This window comes from Ceratotherium simum, chromosome 6 (assembly GCF_057802395.1).
Source record: "Ceratotherium simum simum isolate JZ-2026a chromosome 6, ASM5780239v1, whole genome shotgun sequence".
NCBI lineage: Eukaryota > Metazoa > Chordata > Mammalia > Perissodactyla > Rhinocerotidae > Ceratotherium > Ceratotherium simum.
The window spans coordinates 88672296-88695870 of record NC_141905.1 but is presented as its reverse complement, the minus strand read 5'-3'; the positions used below and the strand labels follow the sequence as shown (position 1 = coordinate 88695870).

At 47.6% G+C, this 23575-nt stretch overlaps 1 protein-coding gene across 1 annotated transcript in view; it reads left to right on the top strand.

The window, feature by feature from the left end:
* TCERG1L (transcription elongation regulator 1 like) overlaps positions 1-23575 on the top strand; it is a 219960-nt gene that overhangs the window by 23291 nt on the left and 173094 nt on the right. The window contains exon 4 of the mRNA XM_004438862.3: positions 22707-22892. Coding sequence (XP_004438919.2) covers positions 22707-22892 — 186 coding nt within the window. The remainder of the gene's footprint in view (positions 1-22706; positions 22893-23575) is intronic.

Below are 23575 nucleotides of genomic sequence, written 5' to 3'. Positions count from 1 at the left end.
TCTCACGCTTTTTAGTTTTACTTTTAAAATTTTTATTTTTGTTTTTGCTAAGACTTTCACTGCAATATCTAACGTAGCAATGACAGTAGGTACTCTGTGCTGTCCCTGTTTTAAAGGGGAGGCTTCTGATACACTCCATTAACAATGGTATGTATTGTAGATTTTATTAACTACCCTGTAGGAAAGTTCTTTTCACTCCTACTTTGCTAGTGGTTATTTTTTGTTTTCATGATTTAGAGATGAAATTTTTCAATGTTTTTCTTTTTTCTATTAAGATAGTCACAATTTTCTTCTTTTAATCTGTTATTGTAGTGTATGAAATTTTAAAATTTATAATGTTGAATCACTTGCATTCCTTGGATAAATCCAAGGTCTTCGTGACGAGTTGCCTTTTTTGCACAATGCTGCATTTCTGGCCATTACTTTGTGTAGGTCTGTGGTCTGTGTTCCTGTGTGAAGCTGTCTCCTGTGCTCACCTGGTTTGATGTGAAAGTTATTCTGGCTCCATAGCATAAACTGAGACGTGGTCTCTCTTTTTTAATTCTTTGGAAGGGTTTTACAATATTAGAATGCTATATTCCTTTAAAAATAATTTGTAGGACTTTCCAGTTAAAATATAAAGAACTGGTCTTTCCTTGGTGGCAAGATTTTTTTTTTTTGTTGGGGGAGATTAGCCCTGAGCTAACGTCAGATGCCAATCCTCCTCTTTTTGCTGAGGAAGACCGGTCCTGAGCTAACATCCATGCCCATCTTCCTCTACTTTATATAGGACGCCATCACAGCATGGCTTGACAAGCAGTGCATGGGTGCATGCCCGGGATCCAAACCTGTGAAGCCTGGGCCACCGAAGCGGAGTGCGCATGCTTAACCGCCACGCTGGTGGGCCAGCCCCTGTGGAAAGATTTTTAACTACTGATTTAATGTCTTTAATTGTTATGTGACTGTTCATATTTCTATTTTTTATTCTGGTAGATTGACAAGTTATACTTTTTTCCTAGAATTCATACTTGCAGTTAGGTTTTCAAATTGTTTTTGGTATACCATTGTTCATGATATTTATTTATCTTTTTAATACACTATATTAATAGTTATCTCTTTTTTAATGTATAATATTGCTTATTTGTACACCTTTATTTTAAAAAATTTACTTGTTCAACTTCACTAGAGATTTGTCCATTTTATTAGAACTTCAAAGGAATGATTTTTGTTCTTTAAAAATATTTTCTGTAGATATTTTCAGCTTTATTGATTTCTGCTGTTATCTCTATTTTCTTTGGATTTATTCAGATTTTTTTCTTAAATCCTTAAGTTGTATATTTGCGCATTAATTTTCTGTCTTCTAATAAAAGATATAAGTCTATACTTTTGTCTCTACATACTATTTTCACAAATTTATAAAGATACTATTTTTGTTATCTTTCAGTTTTATATATTTTAAATTTTCATTATAGTTTTATGTCTCATGTTTTTTAGAAATATGTGTTTAATTAATTTTATAATTTATGAGGATTTGTAATTTTCTTTTTGTTATTTATTTATAATTTAAATAAATTGTGGTCAAGTGGTCTATGTAACAACAATTCTTTTGAGATTTGTTGAGATTTATGGCATGATACATTCTTAGTTTTCATAAGTGTTCCATTTGTTATGGTTCATAAGAAAATGTATCTGTTAATGTTGGATGAAATGTTCTATATATGTGCATTTGAATAGGCTTGATAATTATGTTGTTTAATTATAGTTTTCCTTTTGAGAAGCATTTGAGAAAAACATGGTTAAATCTTGTACTATGGTGGTGGGTTTCTCAAATTCTCCTTGTGGTTTTATCAATTTTGACACTTTCACTAAGTTCATTTGTATTTTGAATTATTATATTTTTGTGATGAATTTACCTTTCTCCCACTATGTAGTCACTCCCTCCTTACCCGTAGTTCTTTGTTCCTTACAGCCTTTGTGCTCATTACGTGTTTCACCGCAGTGTAAGGTAGTTAACGCTGTTCTCTTCAGCTTACACTCTCCTGTGTCTTTTTCCGAATCTTTGCTGTGAACTTTTCTGTGTCTTGACAATTTAAGTGTGCCTGTTTTAGACATTAAATAGCTGGATTATTTTTTCAACTAGCAATCCATCTTTTAGTTAGGTCAATTAGCCAATTTCATATGTTGTGAATATTCATCTGTTTGGAGTTGTTCTTAACCTTTTAGTTATGCATTTTTATCTTTCCTAATTTTCTATTCTCTTGTCTTTTTTTGCTGTTAATTTGATTTTTTGTTTGTTTTAAAATTTTATTTTCCTCTCTTGTTTGGAATTCATATACTCTGTTTCTATTGTTTAAAAATACTTTTAGGGCCGGCCCTGTGGCTTAGCGGTTAAGTGTGCGCGCTCCGATACTGGCGGCCCGGGGTTCAGATCCCAGGCGCGCACCGACGCACCGCTTGTCCCGCCATGCTGAGGCCGTGTCCCCCATACAGCAACTAGACGGATGTGCAACTATGACATACAACTATCTACTGGGGCTTTGGGGGAAAAAATAAATAAATAAAATTATAAAAAAAAATACTTTTAAATTTATACTCTAAATAGTTAAGTTAAAAAGTATAAAGTTAAATACTATCTTGCCACTACCATCCCCCACTAAACAACACGAGGACATTACAGTAATTTAATGCTGACCAGCCTGTCATCCTTACCCTTCCTGACTTAGATGCTTGTATTGTTCATTACTTAGTTGTTTTTTAAAGCACGTTTATCATTATTATAGCTCTTTATACTCGTTAACTATTTTATTTTTCTCAGATGATCCTTCCAGGGTCATTTTTCTTCTTTTTTATTAGATCCTTTATAGTCCTGTGTTTTTTTTGTTGTTGTTGTTTGTTTTTTTTTAGTGAAGGTCAGCAAGTAGTAAAATCTCTGTTTTTGCTCATCTGAAAAAAATTATTTATTTCTCTCATTTTTGAAGGACGATTTTTCTGGTTGATGGTGATTTTTTTCTCAACTCTTTGAAGATATGGTTCCAATGATTTATGGCATCTGTCTATTAATGCTAAGTTTTCCATTATTCTAAATGTTGTTCCTTTGTAGGTCATCTATCTTTTCTCTCTGGATGTTTTTAAGATTTTCTCTTTGACTTCCCAGATTCACAATTTCATCACAATGTATCTAGATGCAATTATTTAAAAAATTCATGACTCATTGTATGTTATGCTCCTGGGCTTCAGGTCTTTCATCCATTCTGGGACATCCTTCCAATGCTGACTTTCCTTTGTTATCCTCATTTTCTCCTTCTGAAGTGTTGATAAGGAATATTTTAAATTTTATTGCTCTCAATTCCATATCTCCTAATTTTCCTCTAATATTATTTATCTCTTTGTTCTCTATGCTGTCTCTGGATAATTTCCTTAGATATATTTTCCAGTCACCGAGTCTCTCTTCATCTGTGTTTAATCTTCTGTCTCAGCTCTCCATGAAGATTTTCATTTCAACAATTATAATTTTAACCTCTAGAAATTCAATTGGCTTCTTTTTTCAAACTTGCTTCTTCATTCCTTATGGTGTCTTGATTCTTGCTCTCTTAAAAACATTTCACACAGAATTATTTTATATTCTGTATATGAACATTCTGACATCTCTAGTCTTTGAGGGTCCAGATTGTTCGTTGTTTGAAGACTGTCCCTCATGGTGGCTTGCTCTTCTTTTACCTGCTGTGGGTTAGTTATGAGGTTATCATTTTGTCATAATATGTGGAACCTCAGAAGGCCTAAGTTGGTTGTACTTTCCTCTTAAGATGTTTTACACCTGCTTCTGCAGAACCAAGGGGCACCACTGACCCAGGGCCAGACCAATCCTCCGTGAAGATATAGCTTCTGCTCAATTCTGAAATCCTAGACTCAGCTCCTCTGTCTACTGCTGGCCAGCCTCTACATCTGCCCCTGTTGCAAACCTATCCCTCCTGTCTGCCACCTATAGGCCTAAGACAAAAGATTTTCTGGAAAGTAGGAAAAGATGGAACCTTTGGAGACCATTTTTACTTTGGCAAGCTTAGCAAAGCATCAAAAATTGGAGTCCATCCAGGGTTGTTCTTTTCTGCTGTTGGAGAGTCCCTCAGAACACCTAACTCATCACACTGTTGGAAACATAAGTCGGTTCAACTTTGTTGACTGAAAAGACTGGCCAGCTCCACGGCCCATATCCGCTTTTCTCTAGAATTCTATAATAAGAAATAGTCCTTCAATAGAGAATACATTTTTATCTCAGATCGTATACCTTGTGGTCTGATAGCCAGGCAAAGAGCTAGATAAGTAGGTTCATAGATTTCTCTTGAATTACTAATATCACCAGGACCTTATTTTAGTCAAAAGGTAGGTTCAACACCTATAAGAAATTAGCTTGTAAGTAATAATGTTTTTGATAAAAAAGCTTGCGCCATCATAATTTTCTTCCTTTAAACATTCAGTGTCAATGTCATGCAGGTAAGAATTCTTGGAGGGCAAAAGCCCTTTCTGTCTTGTTTACTGCTGGGTCTCCAGGGCCTGGCAAAATGTCTAGTCTCTAACAAAGATCTTGTTTTTAGTGTCATTGAGTTGATTCCAACTCCTAGTGACCCTGTGTACAGTGGAGTGGAAATCTGCCCGATCTTTTTGCGCCATCCTCTCACCTTCTGGCGCTATATCAGACAATGCTCTGCTGCTATTCATAGGGTTTTCATGGTCAATTCTTTTGGAAGTGAGTGGCCAGGTCCTTCTTCCTAGTGTGTCTTAATATGGAAGTTCTGCTGAAGCCTGTCCACCAGGGGTGACCCTGATGGTATTTGAAATCCTGGTGGCATAGCTTTCAGCAACACAGCAACATGCAGCCACCACAGTGTGACAACTGACAGATGAGTGGTGTGGTTCCCTGACCCATAAATGAACTCTGGTTGCAGTGGAGAAAGCACTGAATCTTAACCACTGCACCACCAGGGCTGGCTAGCAGGGGCCTGGCAAATATTAGATCAATAATCAAAACCACAAATGTGGATTGAGCACCTACTATGTACCCACACTGGTATATGTGCTGGGGGGTAGAACAGTGAACAAAACAGATCAAACATTTTGCTTCTGTGTTATGGGTCTTACCATCTAGTTTATTTTGTTAACATTTTAGTGTATCAACTTGTGTTGATAGATTAAAATACTCTTGGTGAAAAGTTTTCAGATGGGGAGACCTCGTCTTTCTGGTACAACATCTAAGGCTGCTTTCACTGGTTTCTGTAGTAAAGAATCAGTTCCCTCCTGCTTATGAGGTATTATGAACCACGAACCAGTTTTCAAAAAACAGCTGATTCAGGAATCCTAAAAAATAATGTCTGTTCCTAAAGCTCCCTGCATGTCATGGTCATAATTCCCATAATTATATTTGTAGAATTCATATAAATGGGACTTCAGTTATAATTCTGAGAGACTTGAAGCTTAAGTTCTGAATCTCTAGCTGTAATGTGTGCTTTAGGCGATGGAGATTTGGGCATATTCTTCCTAAGGGGCTTTGTAGAAGAGTGGGTTTTGGTTTGTGTCAGGCAGTGTTTTCTCTTCGGTATTGTAGGTGGTAAGCAAGAGCAGACTAGGTTTTTTGGACCCTGACATATACAAATTTGGGCTTTCTTTAATGAAAAGGGTACAAAATTACTAACAGGAATTGGGGATCGAGACTTGGGGTTTTCGTGCGCATGAGTGCCCTGGAGGTGAAGCCTTGTCAGCTTCAAGTCAGCTCTGCCTCTGGAAGGAGCAGAAATAGGAGTGTTTCCAAATGACCAAGCTTTGCATTTTTTCTTATAATAATGTCCTGGGGATCTTGAGTTTTACTTGCAACTTCCCTGTTCTTCCGGCATCAATACAAATGCCTTTTATATAAACAATATATTATTCACTCTTTTAAGGAAAGTAAGTATTCATTTCAGGTAGCATTATCTTCAATACTTTGGATTTTTTTTTAATTGAAAATGAACCTTGAGTCCCTTCTGATCTAATCAGCCTGTTTGCATCCATCCCTGCGAAGGAGAGACAGACCTGCATGGTTTGTTCTCTTGGGCAGTGTGAGGAATGCAGGGTAGTCTTCAGCATGTGTTGCTGCAAGATCTCACACACAATGGACACTCAAGAAATGTCTGCTGATTCAGTAGAAGGGAGACTGAATGCAATTTTGGATGCAGAAAATGGGATTTTACAATTTGCAATAGAAGGAAGAAGGGTAGTGGCTGTTGGTGGTAGATTATTACCTTTGAGATCCTGAGAAAGAGGCGTGTAGACATTGACGCAGGCTTGGAGAAGAGAAGACATCTCACAGAGGACCACAATAGCTTTTATAAGTCAAATGTTGTGATCGACTCTAAAGGCCAAGATATGAGTAGTGAGACAGAAGAGGGAGAGCGGGGCTGCAAAGTTTGCTTGGGTTCCATGGATGGCCAGACTTCTTTTCTTTTTGCTGGAGAGGGGAAAGACAAGGCCCAGGAGGTGCCTCTGACCTCTGGCTGCAGATCCTCTGGTGGCAAGGCTCAGCACTGCCCGCCCTGAGGCTGCGGGAGGTGCCTCTTCAGGGCTACCCAGGTGAACTTGAGGCAGATCCATGCATTGCAATCATAGAGAGAATGTGTGTGTGCGCGTGTATCTCCCTGTGCAGATGCAGGTGCCACGTGTAGCTTAATATTTAAGGATGCAGCAGGCTGGCTCTGCTCGGCCCCATTGCAAAGGGAGCAGCTCTCACCAAGTGATTCCCAGTGGGAATTCCCAATGGCAGTAGGATGCACTGCCTGAGAGAGTGGCTTACCCACTGCCATGACAGGTGGGCTGAGCAGCTGGAAGTGGGTTTGGACAGGTTTGCTTTGAGTGTTATGGCCATTTGAGACCATGAACTCTTCCATTTTCCATTCTTTCGGGTTATGTAGGGACAGTTTCCCTGACACAGTTGAAGTGGGTCTGTTGAAGTGTGACCGTCCTCACGGGGATGTTGGATGGCCGGTGTTCCTCTTGGGTTTGGAATTTTCATGATTCCAGGCTAATGTGGCTGTGGTCTTCTCTTTGCTTTGGGCACCATTAAATGTGTGACATGAGTCTCTTTGCCAAATGTCACTTCTTCTGAGGCTCCCTCACTTTGTTCTCGTCACTGAGGATACTGAGTTTTCTTTGCCCATCCTGGGAATGTTACCAATTGAGCTTCCTCCCAACCTCAGGGGGTCCCTTCCCTGTTTGGTGTGGCAGCTTTAAAATGAGACCAAAGCTTAGTGTTTGATAGCACCAGCTTTATTCGATGGCCAAAGAATGGAGAAGCAGGAATAAAGTTCACAAATCTACTTCTCGCTCTTGGGGCGACCAAGCAGCTGTTATAAGGGGTCCAGGTAATCAAGGGGGGGAATAGTCATAGCAATACAGGACACTGGGCAGGCTTCTCTAGGAAATGGAGTGCCACCACTTTCTTCCTTTATTTGGTCTGGTATTTCTTGTCATGGCCACAAGCAGGTGTGTTATGTCGCATGGTAATGTATTATAATCAGCATATAATGAGCTGTGGAGTCTAAGTCAGGTCAGGTCAGACTGCCACCTTGCCTTCAACTGGTTTTACCTGGTTTTGACCATATGTCTCAGTCATCTTCTCCTTCTTCTCTTTGTGATTTCCTGTAAGCTAAAGATAACATGTTAGGCTTGTTCTGAGCAGGGTTGTGGTTAATGTCTTGTGGGGTCAGTGGGCAGGGTAACAGGAATGCTTTAGACCATAAGAAACCTAGGCACGACATAATGCCTGGAACTTACTGGCAGGAATGATGATTATGGGTAAATACATTGCACCAAGTATCTTATGCTCCTGCTGACCTGCTTGCCTGCTGCCATCCTTTTTTCTCTCCTCCCTCCCTCTCTTCCTTCCTCTATCCCTTTGTAAAGTCAACACATGTTTAGAATGCCTTAAAATCGTAAGTAAAATGGCCAGTCTTTATTTGAGCACAAGCAGTGTGCAGGCATTTCATAAGCGCCTTCCCTGTGCAGGGGCGTTACCAAATTCTCACACAGACTTAGACTCTATGAAGCATGTAGCAGTGTCCCCACCCCAGGGGACGCTCGGTGCTACTATGAGGCTGGGCCAGGTTCCAGAAAGGCAGTGCTGAACCAAACCAAGTGAGGTCTCCAGGAGCCTGTAGCTTTGTATCCTGCGGGGGAGAAGGCTTTCACGTAATGAGCACAGAAGTGCGTGTGCAGCGGCAGCAGACGTATCTGGGAGGGGAGCTGTGTGGGGCCAAGTGGTCGTGCAGGCGGATCGTCGTGGAGGTGGACACAGGGATGACTGTCAAGGGTGACCATGGCGAATATTCATGCGAGAGGGAAGAGCACCTTCTCCTTGCAAAGCTCCTGGGGCAAGAGAAAGTGTGAGCCTCAGGGGCCTGAGAGCCATCTTGGGGCAGAGGCACCAACACCAAATGGGAGTGCAGCAGGAAGCAGGGGGGAACCAGGCTGGCTGTGGTCAGGTAAGATGTCCACAGAAGTGACGCCGTCAGTTTTGTGTTTTGAAAAGACACCCATGGCTCGTGTGTGGAGATAAATTGGAGGGACTGGGGGCTGCCTTGTCTACGCGGCACAAACGTGATCTCGAGGAGGTGCTCGCATCTCGATGTTACAGATGAGGGAACTGCAGGCTCTGGGCAGTCAGATCCCTCGGGCCCAGGCCCTGGGTGCAGAGTTGTGGAATCAGGAGAAGGTGCCATTCCAGAGAGCCCTGATCCAAGTTCTTGGGGGACCATGAGGCCCTGTCGTGAAGGGAGGGAGCAGGGCAGCTGCTGCCATGGTTCTCCACGCCTATCCCTTAAGTGAACGAGTGCACAAGCATGGCTGTGGGTGGTCATTAATGTTCTTGCCAGGAAGCAGGGAGCAGCCCTCTATTTGGCCAGGGTCTGGCACAGGCCGCCACCTCCCCAGCCTGCAGGGGTTTCCTGGCCGGCCATCTGTGTAGCTGCCATGGCTGGGACTGCTGTTAGAGCTTGGGGTGTGCATGCACCTTCACAGGGAATCCTTCTGATGATTCAGTGGCTGGGGCTCAAAAATGACCTGAAATCCCCTTCATATCTTCCATCGTCTCTATAATGGGTGGGCCAACTTCAAGCCCCTTTTGTCTTCGGTGGTCATCATGTGTGGGGTGCAGGCAGTCTTGAGCATGGTCCAAGCCCTGGGGCCAAGTCTGCATGCAAGAGAATTCAGTTCCCACCAGCTTCTGTCTCAGCAGGGATATTGTTCTCCTTATTCCTAACCAGTGCCTTGATTCTGAGGACTCAAACCCTCGCTTGGGTACCAGTTCTATAAGGACAGACACGATCGTGCCACGGTCCCTGACATGTAAATGCAGCACGGCATGTCTCGGCAGCAGCAGCTACGTACGACGAGAAAATTTTCCTGAAAATTTCTGTCTTAGAGATTTTCATTCTCAAATACTGTGGGTGTCCATTGGGGGATGTATGGAACCCGGTTCCAGAGGCTGTTTCCTGGGGATGTGTTTGGGTTTTGAGGAATAGCATTGTCAGTGTGGACATGTTTATCCTGGTGTGATCCATCAAAGCCACATCCATTGCCCTGAAGAGTCTTGCAAGTGAACAGCTGCACACATTCACCTGGGGAAGTTCAGGGGACAGAACCCACTCTGGCAGGTGGTGAGGGGACAGGCATATTCGGTGTCTCCATTATGAGGCATTCGATCATCTTGATTTCATAATGAAGATAGGCACAATAAAGCAGGAAAATTCCTACAGATCGTCAGCTGGCTGATTGCATCGCTGTCTAAATGCGTTTCTAAAGAGAAAGACTTGGGCTGAGAATAATTTCCTGTGCTTCATTACTGCCATGGGACGTTACGAGACAGGTAAGAGGTGAGTGTAAATTGTGTGTGCGTTGAACATAATGATGTGCTTTGAAAGCAGCTGCCTGGTGATAAACAGTGTAGTTTTGCTTAATGCATTATAGAACCCTTCACACAACTTTTGTTGTCGTGCAAACAAATAGGATTTTGTCCTGTTTTCAAGGTCAGTAAAACCTCAGGCTGTCTGTTAGGAATAGAATCTGCCTATTGCAGCTTTAATGATATAAACACACGTATTTTAAGGCAACAGGTTAATTTTCTGCCCATGCCATAGCATTCCATAGAAAAAGACACTCCTTTTAGGGACAGCCATGCACATCCTGGGACCCTCCATAGGGCAGGCATTGCCGATCCCCAAGCGTGAGCCCCACTCAGGACTAAACTCAGAAGTTGAGGAATCTGCATGGACCCATTGAACCCAATAAGCCACTTATGGAATGAATCTTTTAGGAGACATGTTGACATGTTGAGCACTCATTTGACATGCATTTGTTAAGCTCCTACTGCATACACAGTACCTGGATGTGTACAGTGAGTACAGTCTTGTGCTCAAGGAGTTTATAACTGTGGGTTGTAGAGGTAGCTATGTCTTGGGTGTTCTGACGGAAAGTGGGTCTGGGGGAGACAAGGGGCTCTGCTGAGCCAGCCCTTGGGTCCTGCTTGGCTGGCATGCATGTGTGTTGTCACAATCCACGTCCACCCCAGGCACCCGAGCCCGGGTCTGCTGCACCCCCACCCCTTCCTCTGACAGATCTGGGATTCCGGAAAGCTGGTTGCTGTAAGCAGGTGCTGCCTCAGAGTGAAAGGCAGGGCTGACAGTGCTCATTGGAAGTTATTGTCAAACCGCCCATGGTTTCTTAATGAAGAAAATGACTGCCCTGCTCTCTTCTCTTCCCTTCACGGATGCAGTTCATTACAGCAATAAGGACATTTAGATTACCCAGTATTAGCGGCAATTTGTTCTTTGGGGTAGTGTAATTAATCTCTAGTTTTAATAAAATGAATATTCAAATTATTGTGCACCAAGTTACATGAAATCGTAAAAATGACAGTAAATTAGTATTTCTAAACTGATGCATAAAGCTAAGTGAATTTGCCACCCTCTTAGCATTAAATAACTCGTCCGTCCTCACCTGACCGTCTTTGGTGCTGAGGTGGGGAGAGCTAGTTCCACACTCCTGTTCAATGCACACTAACCCCAAGAGGTGACTCAGTGATTAGATCTTCGGAATTCTATCCTGTGGGGGGTGGGGTTGTTCATACTGATGCGGTGGGATCCAGGGAACGTTTTGAGCATGCATCATCAGATGTCCCCAACAGAGACACACACGTCACAGCACGTCTTTTGTCTGTGGGAGGAGAGCCAGCTGAGAGGGGCCCCATGGCTGTGAGGAGAAGGAGCTGGATTAATGTGGCTGGTGGCTCCTTCAGTGCTGGGAGCTGGGAAGCATGGGCACCTTTCATCATACGGTCAGGGGACAGTGACCAGAAGGGATCATCAATCATGGGGTGGGGGGCTCAGAGCACACCATGCGGTCTTCAGGGTCTGAACCCATAGCTGTGGGCTCCACTCCAAGGCTCTGTGTCTGTCCGGCTCCATCCAAGATAACAATTCATAATGGGGAAACTGGGAACCTGGATGGGGGGACAGGTGCCCGGGGCTCTGTCATCTCCACATTCACCCCAGCTGGTAAGAGATACAAAGAGATGAAATGCTGCTGGGCTCTGACTCAGCTCCTTTGGAAAAGCAGAAGGGAGATATATCTTATCTTGATAGGGCCTCCCAATTCTGGGGCCTGGGAGGAGACTGGGGTAACTTGAAATGTGTAGGGATGTGCAGACAAAGTTAGATTAAAATGAGTCACAGAGCAGCCATGCTGGTTCCTAAAAAAGTTTTACGTGAATCCCAGCTAGACTGAAGCCAGCCCTTTGCAGAGCAGTTGTCGTGCACAGACATGCTATGCCTGTAAATCCACAAAAACCGAAAAGGGGTCATGTGGATAAGATTAAAAGGATCCCTACAGGGAAGTCGCCTCCCAAATGCCTTAAAAGAGGGGAAGAGGAGAGAGAGATAAAGCAAAGACTAAGAAATCTTCTGATCTCGGTTTTCATGGTGATGGGATTTTAGCAGAACTGAACAAATGCAGTTGGGGTGGTGCAGGAGCATCTGACCGTGGGCAAACACTATCCTGAAAGATGGGTGTTGTGTGTGCCGACCAGTTCTTGGAGTGTGGACTCTGTGTGCTAGCATCATTCTGAAGAAACTGAATGATCCTTTTAGAGTGTGAAAATGTAGGTACTTTCAGAAATGCAGTTCACTAGAATCTTTCCTTTCCATCGTCTGCTGGGTAAATGACCACGAGCTAGTTACAGAGGACAGGGAAGTGGAGACGTGAGCTCTTTGTGACTGTGAGTGGATGGTGGATGGCGGTTAGTCTTCTGCCTCACGCAGTGCCCTGCTGTTCCCTCAACCAAGCAGCAGAAAACGGGAGATTTAGGTAGGGAGTGTTGTTTCCCTGTGACGTGCTTTACAACAAATTATCTTTCTGTCTGGGAAGCTTTCCATCTGGGAATACTTATCCCTCTCATCGCGGACTCTGACTTGGGGACAAATCCTGATGTTATTTTCCTGTTTCCTGGAAAGACTTGAGAAGAGAGTGTTCCAGGCTCCGTTGTGCCTAAGCTGCATCACTATTGGCTGGGCTCTGAGCCTTTGTGGGGTTCACTGCCCTAGTGCTGCAGGTCTCTGGGTGCCCTCGGCGGAAGCAGATGCACATCAGTGATTGTGTAAAAGGGGGGGGTCTGGAAGGGGGCGCTTGGGTGAAAAGACAACGCCAGGGGAGACCTCCCGGGCAGAGGCAGCGCAGGATGAGATGGGGGCTCTGCTGCTTGTGGGCCAGCATGTGATGTGGGGGCTTGGAGGAGACTGGAGGCGTCCGCGTGGGGAGGGGGGGCGCTGAAGTTCCCAGGAATGAGGGAAGGGGCCCGCCAGTAGGTTGCGAAGGCCCCCTGGGCACAGTCTAGAGGGGGATCAGAGCGAAGCAGTGAGCTGGGTTGGCAGGGAGCTCTTGGAGTATTCAGGCTGTCACTGATGGTAGGGTCCAGGAGAGAGCCCAGATTTGAGAATTATTGGGCCAAGCTGTCAAGCCTTGAAGACTGATTGATTAGATGTTGAGCTAGAAAGAGAAGGAGGCATCTAGGTGATTCTGGCATTTGTGCCTGGGGTGACGATGAGCTGGCTGGGTTGGGGGACTTCTCTGAAGTAGGCATAGCAGTAGGAGTGGGAAGTGGGGGGCGGCTGAGGAATTAGCTGGGGGCATTGATGGTTGGGGTGGGTACGTGCACTGTGAGGTTTGGAAGAGGAAAGGGCACTAGGGAGACTCGGCTCAGGTGGCCCAGCCCAGGGTGGGTGCTGTCACTGGGGTGGAGGAGAGTGAGGGGACGGCATGTGGTCCGGGATGGACGTTCCTGAGAAAATCAAGGGGGAGGGTCCAGGAGAATAGAGAGGAGCAGTCAGAGAGCCAGGAGGACCCTGGGGAGCCTCGTCAAGGTCAAGGAGGGAGCAGGAAGGAGGGGGAGGGGAGGGGACAGGGGGCTGCAGGGAGAGTGGGAAGATGGACTGAAAAGCAGGCCTTGGAGGTGGTCCCAGAGGCCATGGTCATAGCCAGAGCATCTCACTGCGATGTGGAGGGGGATGCAAAGGCCCTGGGGTGATGAGTAAATGGAAGTGAGGTGGTAGCAATGGCTCTGATTCACTAATCAAGTTTATTGACACCAACTATGTACCAGGAGCCAAAGTTTCTGAAAATCCCCCTCATGAGAAGGGAAGCAGGGCGAAGGTGTGTGTGGGGTCACTCAGGGGTCACTCAAGGGACACTCAGTTGAGGGATGTTTGAAGGAGGGAGGGATGGGGACACATCAGCATGGGGGGTCAGCACTGCATCCCCTGTGCCCCAGAGGAAGGAGGCCCAGCTCCTGGTCCCACCACAGCTCTGGCTGCTGCCAGGCCCAGCTCCCACCCTTGTGGGTCTGAACTCTGGGGGACTCGGTTTCTGAGTGCCCCCGGGGAGATGGCCGCTGCTTCTCCTGCACCCCCCTGAGCCCTGGGTGGGCTGCCCGTCCCCTCCTCCATGGCCGGCTCTGGAATGCTCTGGCCAGGGTGCCTGCTGCAAAGACAGGGTAGACGGCACCCTCCTGCCCGGAGCCTCCTCTCGACTGTGGAGCTGTTGGCTGCTGCCCACGGGGGTCCCTGCTCAGCGTAAGCCTCACGGCCTGGGCCAGCCTGAGGGTCCTGGACCGAGACGGGGGAGCTGAAGTCTACAGTCGGGGCTGTTCCTGTCACCGTTTTCACTCTGAGAGTCATTTCTGAGTGACAATGTCCAAAGCATCACTCCTTGGACAGTTTCCTCATGATTTTGAGGCAAAGAGACTGAAGCTCCATGTTGAGCTTGTGACAGCAAAACCCAGGCGCTGGCAGAGGGCTGCTCCAGGACGCAGGTGACTCCTTCAGGGGTTTGGCTAATTTGTGACTTCAGACCCAAGGAAGAGGGAGCCCCAAGGGAAACTGCCAGAGACATCACCACTGCGCGTGGTCAGTGCCTGGGCCTCCCGCCCATCCGTCCAGGCTGTGCCCTGCCCCTACGGGGTGCCCAGGCGGCCTGGCTGTGAGTCCATTGGTGTCATTGCTATGGGGACAGTGACTGTCCGAGGCCCGGGATGGCTGAGGGCCAGAAGGGGCGTGGATGATAGAGCCGCCTGAGGGAGAGTCCCCGGGCCTGACATGAGGCTGGTGCTGACCCACTCGCGACCGGTACTCCCCAGGCCATCTCTGCCTGACTCATTGGCCAACTGCTCTTGTCTGAGGTCCCCAGTGCCTGTCCTCTTGGGGCTGGGGGGGGCCGCACCCTCTGACCCCACCCACACCTGGCCAGGCCTGCGGGAAGGAGAGGGAGATAAAGGAGCTGCTTCCTACAAAATCTCTGGCTGCGGTGCTGCTTGGTGGCCCGAAAGGCCACTGGCTCCTGCCCAGGCCTGCTGCTCTGCGCCCGACCCTCGGACACCCAGCCGCAGACCAACCCAGACCCCAGGAAGGGTGGGGTGAGAGTACATGGGACCACCTCCAGCTCCCCTGGCTCTGGGCACAGGGCCGCTTTCCTCTCTCCTCTCCCCTCTCTCCCTTTTCCTTAGTTTGCTGAGAATTGGATTACGAAACCATGCTTCTGGATTCATCTCTGGTGTATCTCCTGGTGTGCCAGTTTCAGGGACTAGCTGGCGGTGAGCTGGCTCTGTCCCCAGGACCTGCATTTTCTAAGGGAAACATCCTTCACTCACGGGTTATTAGCTGCATCAGAACCTGCTGACCTGCCTCTGGGTGGGCTCCTCCTAGGGCCGTGGAGCTGGCCTCGGGGCAGCACAGAGGGGCAGACACAGGGACGAGGGGGCAGGAGCCACGACCAGGGCCAGCTTGCTCAGAAACCCCTTGAGAGACCTTCACCCTCTGTGGAGGCGCCAGGATGAGCCTTGTTGGGGGAAGGGGACAAAGATGTGGTGGGAACCTGCAGTCGGTCTGGCAGGTGATCTGCTGATGCCGTTTGGTTCTCCAGACAGCACCACCCCCACCTCACAGATGAGGAGCTGAGGGAGGAGGTTCCGGGACCTTCTCCAGGTCACATTGCTGGTTGCTGAGCCTGCTAAGGTCCGAAGCTGGCATCACCTCATCCCGGGAGGCCCAGGCAGCAGCCTGGGTGGCCTCGTGTTTCAGGGCTGGTGCGGAGGTGGGCCCAGCGGGCCACCTTCATCCATGATTGGATGTGCAGTTCACAGACTGGGCTAGGGGGTGGGACCAGACCAGGAAGGAAATGTGGTCAGGGTCGTCCACCCACCCTATGTGGGGATTCTGTGCCGACAGATACTCCCTCAGCATCGGGGTCCCAGGCCGCCCCAGGTGGCGGAGAAGACTTTGTGGCAGGTTCCTTGAGCAGTTCAGGTCCAGAAAGCCCGGTCGTGAAACAGATAACCTGGCAGGTTTGCTGAGAGGGTCTGTGGAACTTGGGAGACGGTCTGGCCCAGCTTGTGGATTTCTTCCCCGGCCCATGGAAATCTTTAACTATACCAGGAACTGGATGTCTCTCTCGGGAAACAGCCAGAAGGACAAACACCAAGAAAAGCTAACAGAAATAAGAGGCCCCCTCGTTAAGAACAGTGCAAACACACGGCAGGGGCGGGAGGGGCATGCGTTGCTCTGGCCCGTCACTCAGACACGCAAAACCCATCACGTCTTCCTGAAAGGAGTGAGTCAGGTGCTGAGGATTCTCGTATGCCTGGGAGCTGTGTGTCCACACGGTGCTCTCAGAGGACAGGGAGGAAGAAGACCCTGTGCTCTTGACGCCGTCTCTGCAGCTGTCCCTTCTGCCCGCTGCAGGTCAGGCCACGTGCACCTGCTAGAGACCCCGGACTCGCCTCCCGTGAAACCCACTGCACCTGCACCACGAGCCTGAAGTCTCTGTCCTGATCAAACAGTCGTTTTTGCAGAAATAATTACTAGTCGGTAGATCTATCGCCTGAAGGATTTCCACCGGAGCTGAAATCATTTGCTAAATAGACACAATAAACTAATGATTGTTTATTTTTTTGAATATGCAGCTCAGCACAGAGACTCAGCAGCTGGTGTTTGTCAGATGAGCTTCTCTCCTCCGCAGAAGACTGCCTGCTGTCTCAGTGTTTATTCAACACCCTCTGCCATCTTTGAGACCTGAGGTCTTCGCCTCCACATGGTCATTCTCAGAGACAGACACGACATGCTGAGGCCTTCATCCCGTTCTCTTGTAAAGACGCAGAAGTTAAATGGGTAGCATTTTATCTACTCTGCAACCCTCTGGCAGTGAGAATTCCCATCGTAGTGTCTGGTGACTCTCTCATCCCAGAGCAGTCCTTCCAGGCCAAGCATCCCTCCGGCAGCGGGGCTAGAGGCCTGGACCAGGGGCGAGGGTCTGGGCTGGACCAGGGGCGAGGGTCCTCTGCAGCACTACCTGCTCCCGCTCTTTCTCTGCAGAACACAGGCAGTGACTGAGATCCTCTGGGCCGAGAGTGGGCTCTTCCAGTGCGTGCCTGGAGAGGAAGAGACGATCCCAGATGCAGTGAGAACAGGCAGCACCGTGCAACCTCTGAGTGGGTGTTCCTGAGTGGGAACCCCTGAACTTGCACTGTGCCAGGATTAGCATACTCAGCCTGATGCCGGGTGGTTCTAGAGCCCCTGCTTGTCCCACCACCCCAGCTCCCCTGGCCTGCAGCCTTTCTCTTCCTTTCTCTCTGTTGAGTCCTGGAGAAAGCAAAATACAGTCTCCTGCTTTGGAGGCAGGTTGTGGGAGGCTGTCCATAGCCAATGTGCCCATGAGCACAGCAGGCCACACAGAGCCCACCTGTCCTCCCATGTTGCCAAGGTGCATGGAGGTCTAAGTAAGTGAGTGTGTCACCCGTGACCAAGGCCCCCTGTGCATCTGGCCCCAGGGTGGGCTCTGGTGGTGCCAAGGAGAGAGTCCTCCAGAAGCACCAGTCTGCCCAGGTGTCTCAGACGAGAGAGAGAGGAAGCAGGTGTTCAGCCGGGTGGGGCCCCAGCACCAGCCCTGCACAGAGATTTGGGTCAGATATGCCTGATGTTAGGGTTCAGGCGCCATCCTTCTCCGGGGGCCTTTGGGAAGTTTCTTGAACCACTGAGTCCCGTTCTCTTCAGCTGCAAACAGGGACAACAAGTTCCCCTACATTTGGCTCTTAGAGGGGTTACTCAGAATAAAACCTGCAAACAAAGCTCTTTTGCATGTTTGGCCATCAGAGAAGGAGGTAGACATGGCAGTGATGATAAAAGGGCAGCGAAGGGCCGAGAGCCCAGCATGCGTGGAGTTTCCCAGCGGCTGGCCTGCCCTCTCTCAGCTCAAGCCGTCTTCAAGGGAAGCACACAGTTAATTACTATTTTGCTTAAAACGTTGATTTTTATAAGTAATCCTTATGGGATAGCATCTCTGGCTTATGTCTTAGCTGGCTTAGCAGTTTTTTTTGGCCAGAACTCTTATCTTGCTGTTTATTTACTCAACTAAGGGATTCTCTGCAGCCCTTGGGGAAAGCGAGTTATGATGATTATTTATCAGTCGACAGTTTATCAAGTGCCTGCTCGTCTTCCAAGACTTGGCTCAGGAGGCCTCTCTCAGGGAGCAGCTGGTGCCCCTGGGCTCTTGCGGGCTCTGTGTGCCTCCTGGCTGGTGTCCACCGGCAACACATACCTGCCAGCCTTTATCTGTTTGCATCAGCATCTCCAGTCGCATCGTCTTTCCAGTCCCACGCGGTGTGCAGTCTGGCATGTAGAGATGCTTGATAAATGCCTGGCCAAGGGGGGCTGGAAGGAAACAGGAAAACACAGACGACCAACAGCCCTCCTTCCCATGCTGGGCACCCCAAATTTTATTATTGCACAACCGTCAGTAAAAGTTCCCAAGCACCTGCCTCCCACAGTGCATTCTACTTATTTGCGATGTGCACACGTGTGTTCTTCTGCTCAGGTGTGCTCTCAGTGTGCTGGAGGTTGGGTGCCAGGTTCTGCTCCTACAGCAGGTGCCTGCTTCTATTATGAACACACAGCACACCTCGCTGAGGCCCGGAGCCTGGTGGAAGACTTGCAGTGACAACACTGATACCTCTTTCCATCTCATCCACCACTTACAACAATACTTTTGTTCGTGTTGGTTATTAACTTTCTATCTTCCCTGATAACACTCAGTAGATTTTGTGAACTAACTGGACAGTGTTGCATTTTTATAGCTAACCAGATGAATTCAAAGCAGGTTAAAAACATTTTTCCAAGTTTTGGGTTTTTTTTTTGGCTGAGGAAGATTAGCCCTGACCTAACATCTGTGCCAATCTTCCTCTTTTTTGCTGAGGAAGATTGGCCCTGGGCTAACATCTGTGCCCATCTTCCTCACTTTATGTGGGATGCCTGCCACAGCATGGCTTGACAAGCAGTGCATCGGTCCGCACCAGGGAACCGAACCCCCAAACCCCGGGCCGCTGAAGCAGAGTGCTCAAACTTAACCACTAGGCCACCAGGCCGGCTCCTGCATCTGATTCTATTAAAACACCATGAGCTACTCTCTCATTCATTGCTAAGAGGCCGTCTTCATTTGAACAATAGATCGAGTTCATTAAACAAATTCAGTAGGTAGCGTATCACCGAGACCGTCCAGTTTGGCACTGTCTTCTTATAGAGGAAAGACTTTAAGAATAGCAATTCTCAGGGCCAGCGCCCTGGCTTAGCGGTTAAGTGCGCGTGCTCCACTACTGGCGGCCCGGGTTCGCATCCCGGGCGCGCACCGACGCACCGCTTGTCCAGCCATGCTGAGGCCGCGTCCCACATACAGCAACTAGCAGGACGTGCAGCTATGACATACAACTATCTACTGGGGCTTTGGGGAGGAAAAAAAAAGGAGGAGGATTGGCAATAGATGTTAGCTCAGGGCTGATCTTCCTCCCCCCGCTCCCCCAAAAAAAGAAGAATAGCAATTCTCTTAAGCACTACGTCACTAGCAGCGGATCTGTCTTTGAACGGGGCAGATAAGTGGTTAAATTCCAGTGAAGACACTTCTGGTGAAATAATATAAATGTGGAGATGCTGAGAGAAGCCGATGTTAATAAGAAACATTTGTATGATGCTTTGTAGTGTGTTGAGGTTCACAAAATCACCTCATTAGACTGACAAAGGCACATCCCAAAATGCTCACACTGTTTAGACCCTGAATATCTAACTTAGGGCAATAAATGCAGAAACTAACTTTTTTTGCACACAGTTGTGTATGTCACGTTTATCATAGTATGATGGGGGCTGGTTGAGTGAACATGGCAAATTCGTGTCCATTGCCTGGAATACCAGGCTCTGATTAATAATTGGACTTAAGAAGGCCCTTTAGAGGTAGGGGAAGTAATTATTTTGAAACACCTCATGAGAAAGCTGTGCCTGCACAGCGTAATGAGGCTGCATTACCAACACAGCCAGACCGTGCACCAGAAAACTACCGGTTCCCTGCTTGACAAAAGATCAACAGTGTTCAGCTGAGGAGACCAAATGGATCCTTTTACCACTTATTTACTCCATTTTATAAATTTTCTATAATGTGTTTTTATTAAGTAGGATGATACATTTTGAATAGTGATTGATGTATTTGATATAATTGATATATTTGATATAATTGATATATTTCAAATATATTTTGAATTTTTTTACTTTAAATATGTATATGACAACAATGAGATATACTATACACCTGTTAGAATGGCCAAAATCTGGGACACTGACACCAAATGCTAGAGAGGATGAGGGACAAAAGGAGTGCTCGTTCATTGCTGGTGGGAAGGCAAAATGGTACAGCCACTTTGGGAGACAGTCTAGCAGTTTCTTACAAAGCTAAATATAGTCTTACCATACGATCTAGCAATCATGCTCCTTGGTATTTACCCAAGTGAGTTGAGAACTCGTGTCCAAACAAAACACACATACAAATGTTTTGAGCTGTTTTATCCATAACCAGAAAAACTTGGAAGCAAACAAGATGCCCTTCAGTAGGTGAATAGCTAAACTGTAGTACATCCAGACAACGGAATATTATTCAGTGATAAAAAGAAATGAACTATCTTGCCATGAAAAGACATGAGGAACTTTAAATACATATTGCTGAGTGGAAGAAGCCAGTCTGAAAAGGCTACGTGATGTATGATTCCAATTATATGACATTCTGGAGAAGGCAGAACTATGGAGACAACGAAAAGACCAGTGGTTTCGGGAGGGTGGGGTGGAGGTGAGTAGGCAGAGTACAGAGGGTGGTTAGGGCAGTGAGACTGCGGTAGTGCGTGGTGGGTACAGGACTCATGCATTTGGCAGAGCTCACAGAATGGACAACGCAGTGAACCGTAATGTAAACTACGGGCTTTAGTTAATGATGACGTGTCCATGTTGGTTCGTCAGTCGTAACAAACGGGGCACCCAGTGCAGGACGGTAATAACGGGGCGATCGGGTGAGGAGTGGGAGTATGGGAGTACGGGAACTCTCTGGGCTTTCTGCTCAACGTTTCTCTACACCTAAAACTGCTCTATAAAAATTAAATTTTTAAAATCTGTATGTGGCCATCATAAGGCAATGTGAAAATATGAAAAGACAGAAACGAAGAGAGTCTGGATAGGATCTGGCAGAGTGCATCCAGAACTAGCCTGTCTGTTCCTAGTAAAGCAGCCGGATGAGTACATGGAAATGGAAGTCAGAGCATGCCCCTCCTCTGCTCCATACTCAGTGTGGGCTTCCTCACTCAGAGTGAAAACCTGAGTGATCACCATGCCTCTGCCTCTCTGCCCACCCTGCCCACATATCCTCATCTCTGCCCCTCCCCGTATCCCCTCTGGCCTCCCTGATCTCCTTGCAGCTTCTGGAATACACTGGGTAGGCATCTGCCTCAGGGCCTTTGTACTTCCTCTGCCCCTCACTGGCCCACCTGGCTTCTGTCTTCACCTCCTGCAGGCTGTCACCCATGTACCCCTTCCCAGTGAAGACCCTCCTCCCAGTTCTCAATCCCCTTCCCTGAATTACTTTTCTCCCTTGTGCCCACCAACCTATAACACAAAGCAAATAAACATGAAAAGTGTGCCCGTGTGTCTTCCCGGCCTGGGAGTATGGTCCCTGAAGGCTGGCCTCTGTCTCTTTGGTCACTGCTCTGTCCCTAAAAGCTAGAACATGCTTGGCATCTGGTCAACCACATAAAGGTTTGCTGACTGAATGACTATAGCGTGTAGACATAGAAGTGGTTTTGCAACCTGTTTGCTTACTGAACATACTGTGAGCTGCCCCCTTGGCACTGGGTGTTCTTCCTTGACATGGTCCTACTGGCTGTTTAACATCTCACTGAACGGATGCGCCATCCTTTATATGACTGTTCGCCTTTAGCTGATATTTCTAGTTTCCCACCATAAACCTTTATCTTAAGGCATTGGGCACGTGGATGAATTACAGGAAGGGAAATACCAGATCAAAAGTTGCAAATTATATGAAGGTTTTTAAAACATATTTCCAAATTGCTTTCCAGAACTGGCCAAGCTAGGTCTCCACCATCAATATAAGATGGTATCTGCAAAATGTTTCTTAGAAACCACAATTATTTGAGGGAGTGAGGATTCCATTAAAAAAAAAAAAAAAGCTTTACAGAAAAGTCATATACAGAAGCAAACTTCCCAATGCCGGAAAAGACAAGCTGGCCTCCAAGTTTGGAGCCTGACTCCTTGCATGGAGCTACGCAAGCTGAGATGGATGTTGAGTTCTTCCACTGCTGCTCTGGCCCGTCAGGTGGCCAGCCTGACTGCTCAGGGCCAAGCTAAGCCTCATGGGCTCTGGAAACCCCTCTCTGCCCTGGCCCCTAGCCGCCCCTCCTCTGCACACACCTCCCGCATTCCTTATGTGCCCCTCCCTGGGTCCTCAGCAGCAATCGCCCACTTTTCACCATCGGCTCTGATTATGTATGTAACGCACGTGACTGTAGCAAAGTTGCTTCTCTTTAAGGTGCACATGTCCCTCTGGTGACTGTAAGCCTTGTGACTCACTGAACATCACACAGAGGTGTGTGTGTGCTCTGTGCACAGTCGACATTTTGATAGATTGCAAACTCATCCTATTTATTTCCGGGATAGTGGCTTGGGCTTCCAACAAAGGGGGCCAGCGCTGCTCTTGTTTTCTGGGTGTTCTCATGTTGCATAAGGACATGGTGTCTGTCTCCTGAGGACACTGGGCGTCCCCGTGCTGACCTCCCTATCCCTCTTCTGCAGGTGGTTGCCACAGCAGCCTTAAACCTGTCAGCAGCAGCCCCACCATTGCCATCGCGGCTGCCGCCACAGCCATGGTCTCCATGGACCCTGAGGGACCTGGAGGCCCATCACCATCCAGTGTGCAGCCCTGCCACTTCCTGACGCTGGCACCCATCAAAATACCCCTGCGGACCAGTCCCTTCTCTGGTAAGCACGGCGCACGGTCTCTCAAAGCCTTGAGCTGGTTCCAGAATCCGCAGTCTGGAGAACAAGGCAGGAACGAGTCTGCCTCCAGGTCCTCGGTGTCCTGGGTTCATGTGCTCTGGGGGTCCAGGCCTGGCTCCCGGAGGGACGTTCAGTCGGGTTACACAGGTTTTGCTCATCTTCGAGCTACACAAATGGGCCTTGATTCCATTGCACAAGGTCTTGTTAAGTCAATGCGGGCATTTTCTGCCAGAAAGCAAAGTTTAAAGTTTCTGTCTGAAGAAATGAGACTTCCCTTTACTAACTCTTTAGGGAGGATGAAGCTGTAGCTGATAGTGCAAAGACATCGAGAAGTTTGGACTTTCCTTACATGGAGCGTGGAAGAAAGCAAAGGCAGCGTGCTAGAAAACGGTCAAGCATCTAAGTTAATAAAACACAAAAGAGTACAATGCTCAGACTCACGTGGAGCTCTCACTAAGCCCTCCCACCTGGGCTTGCCAGCTGGGCCCTTTCTGAACACGTGGGGTGGGGTCCTACCCCCCATGGCAGGACCTCTGTGGAAGCCCACTGAAGCGCCGGGCTGAGTAGCAGGGGCATGGATGGCCACAAAGGTGTTTGAGGCCATAAATGCAATGGGTGTGCCCTTCTTCAGAAAAGTCCTCAGGGTCAAGGCAGGGCTGGTAGAC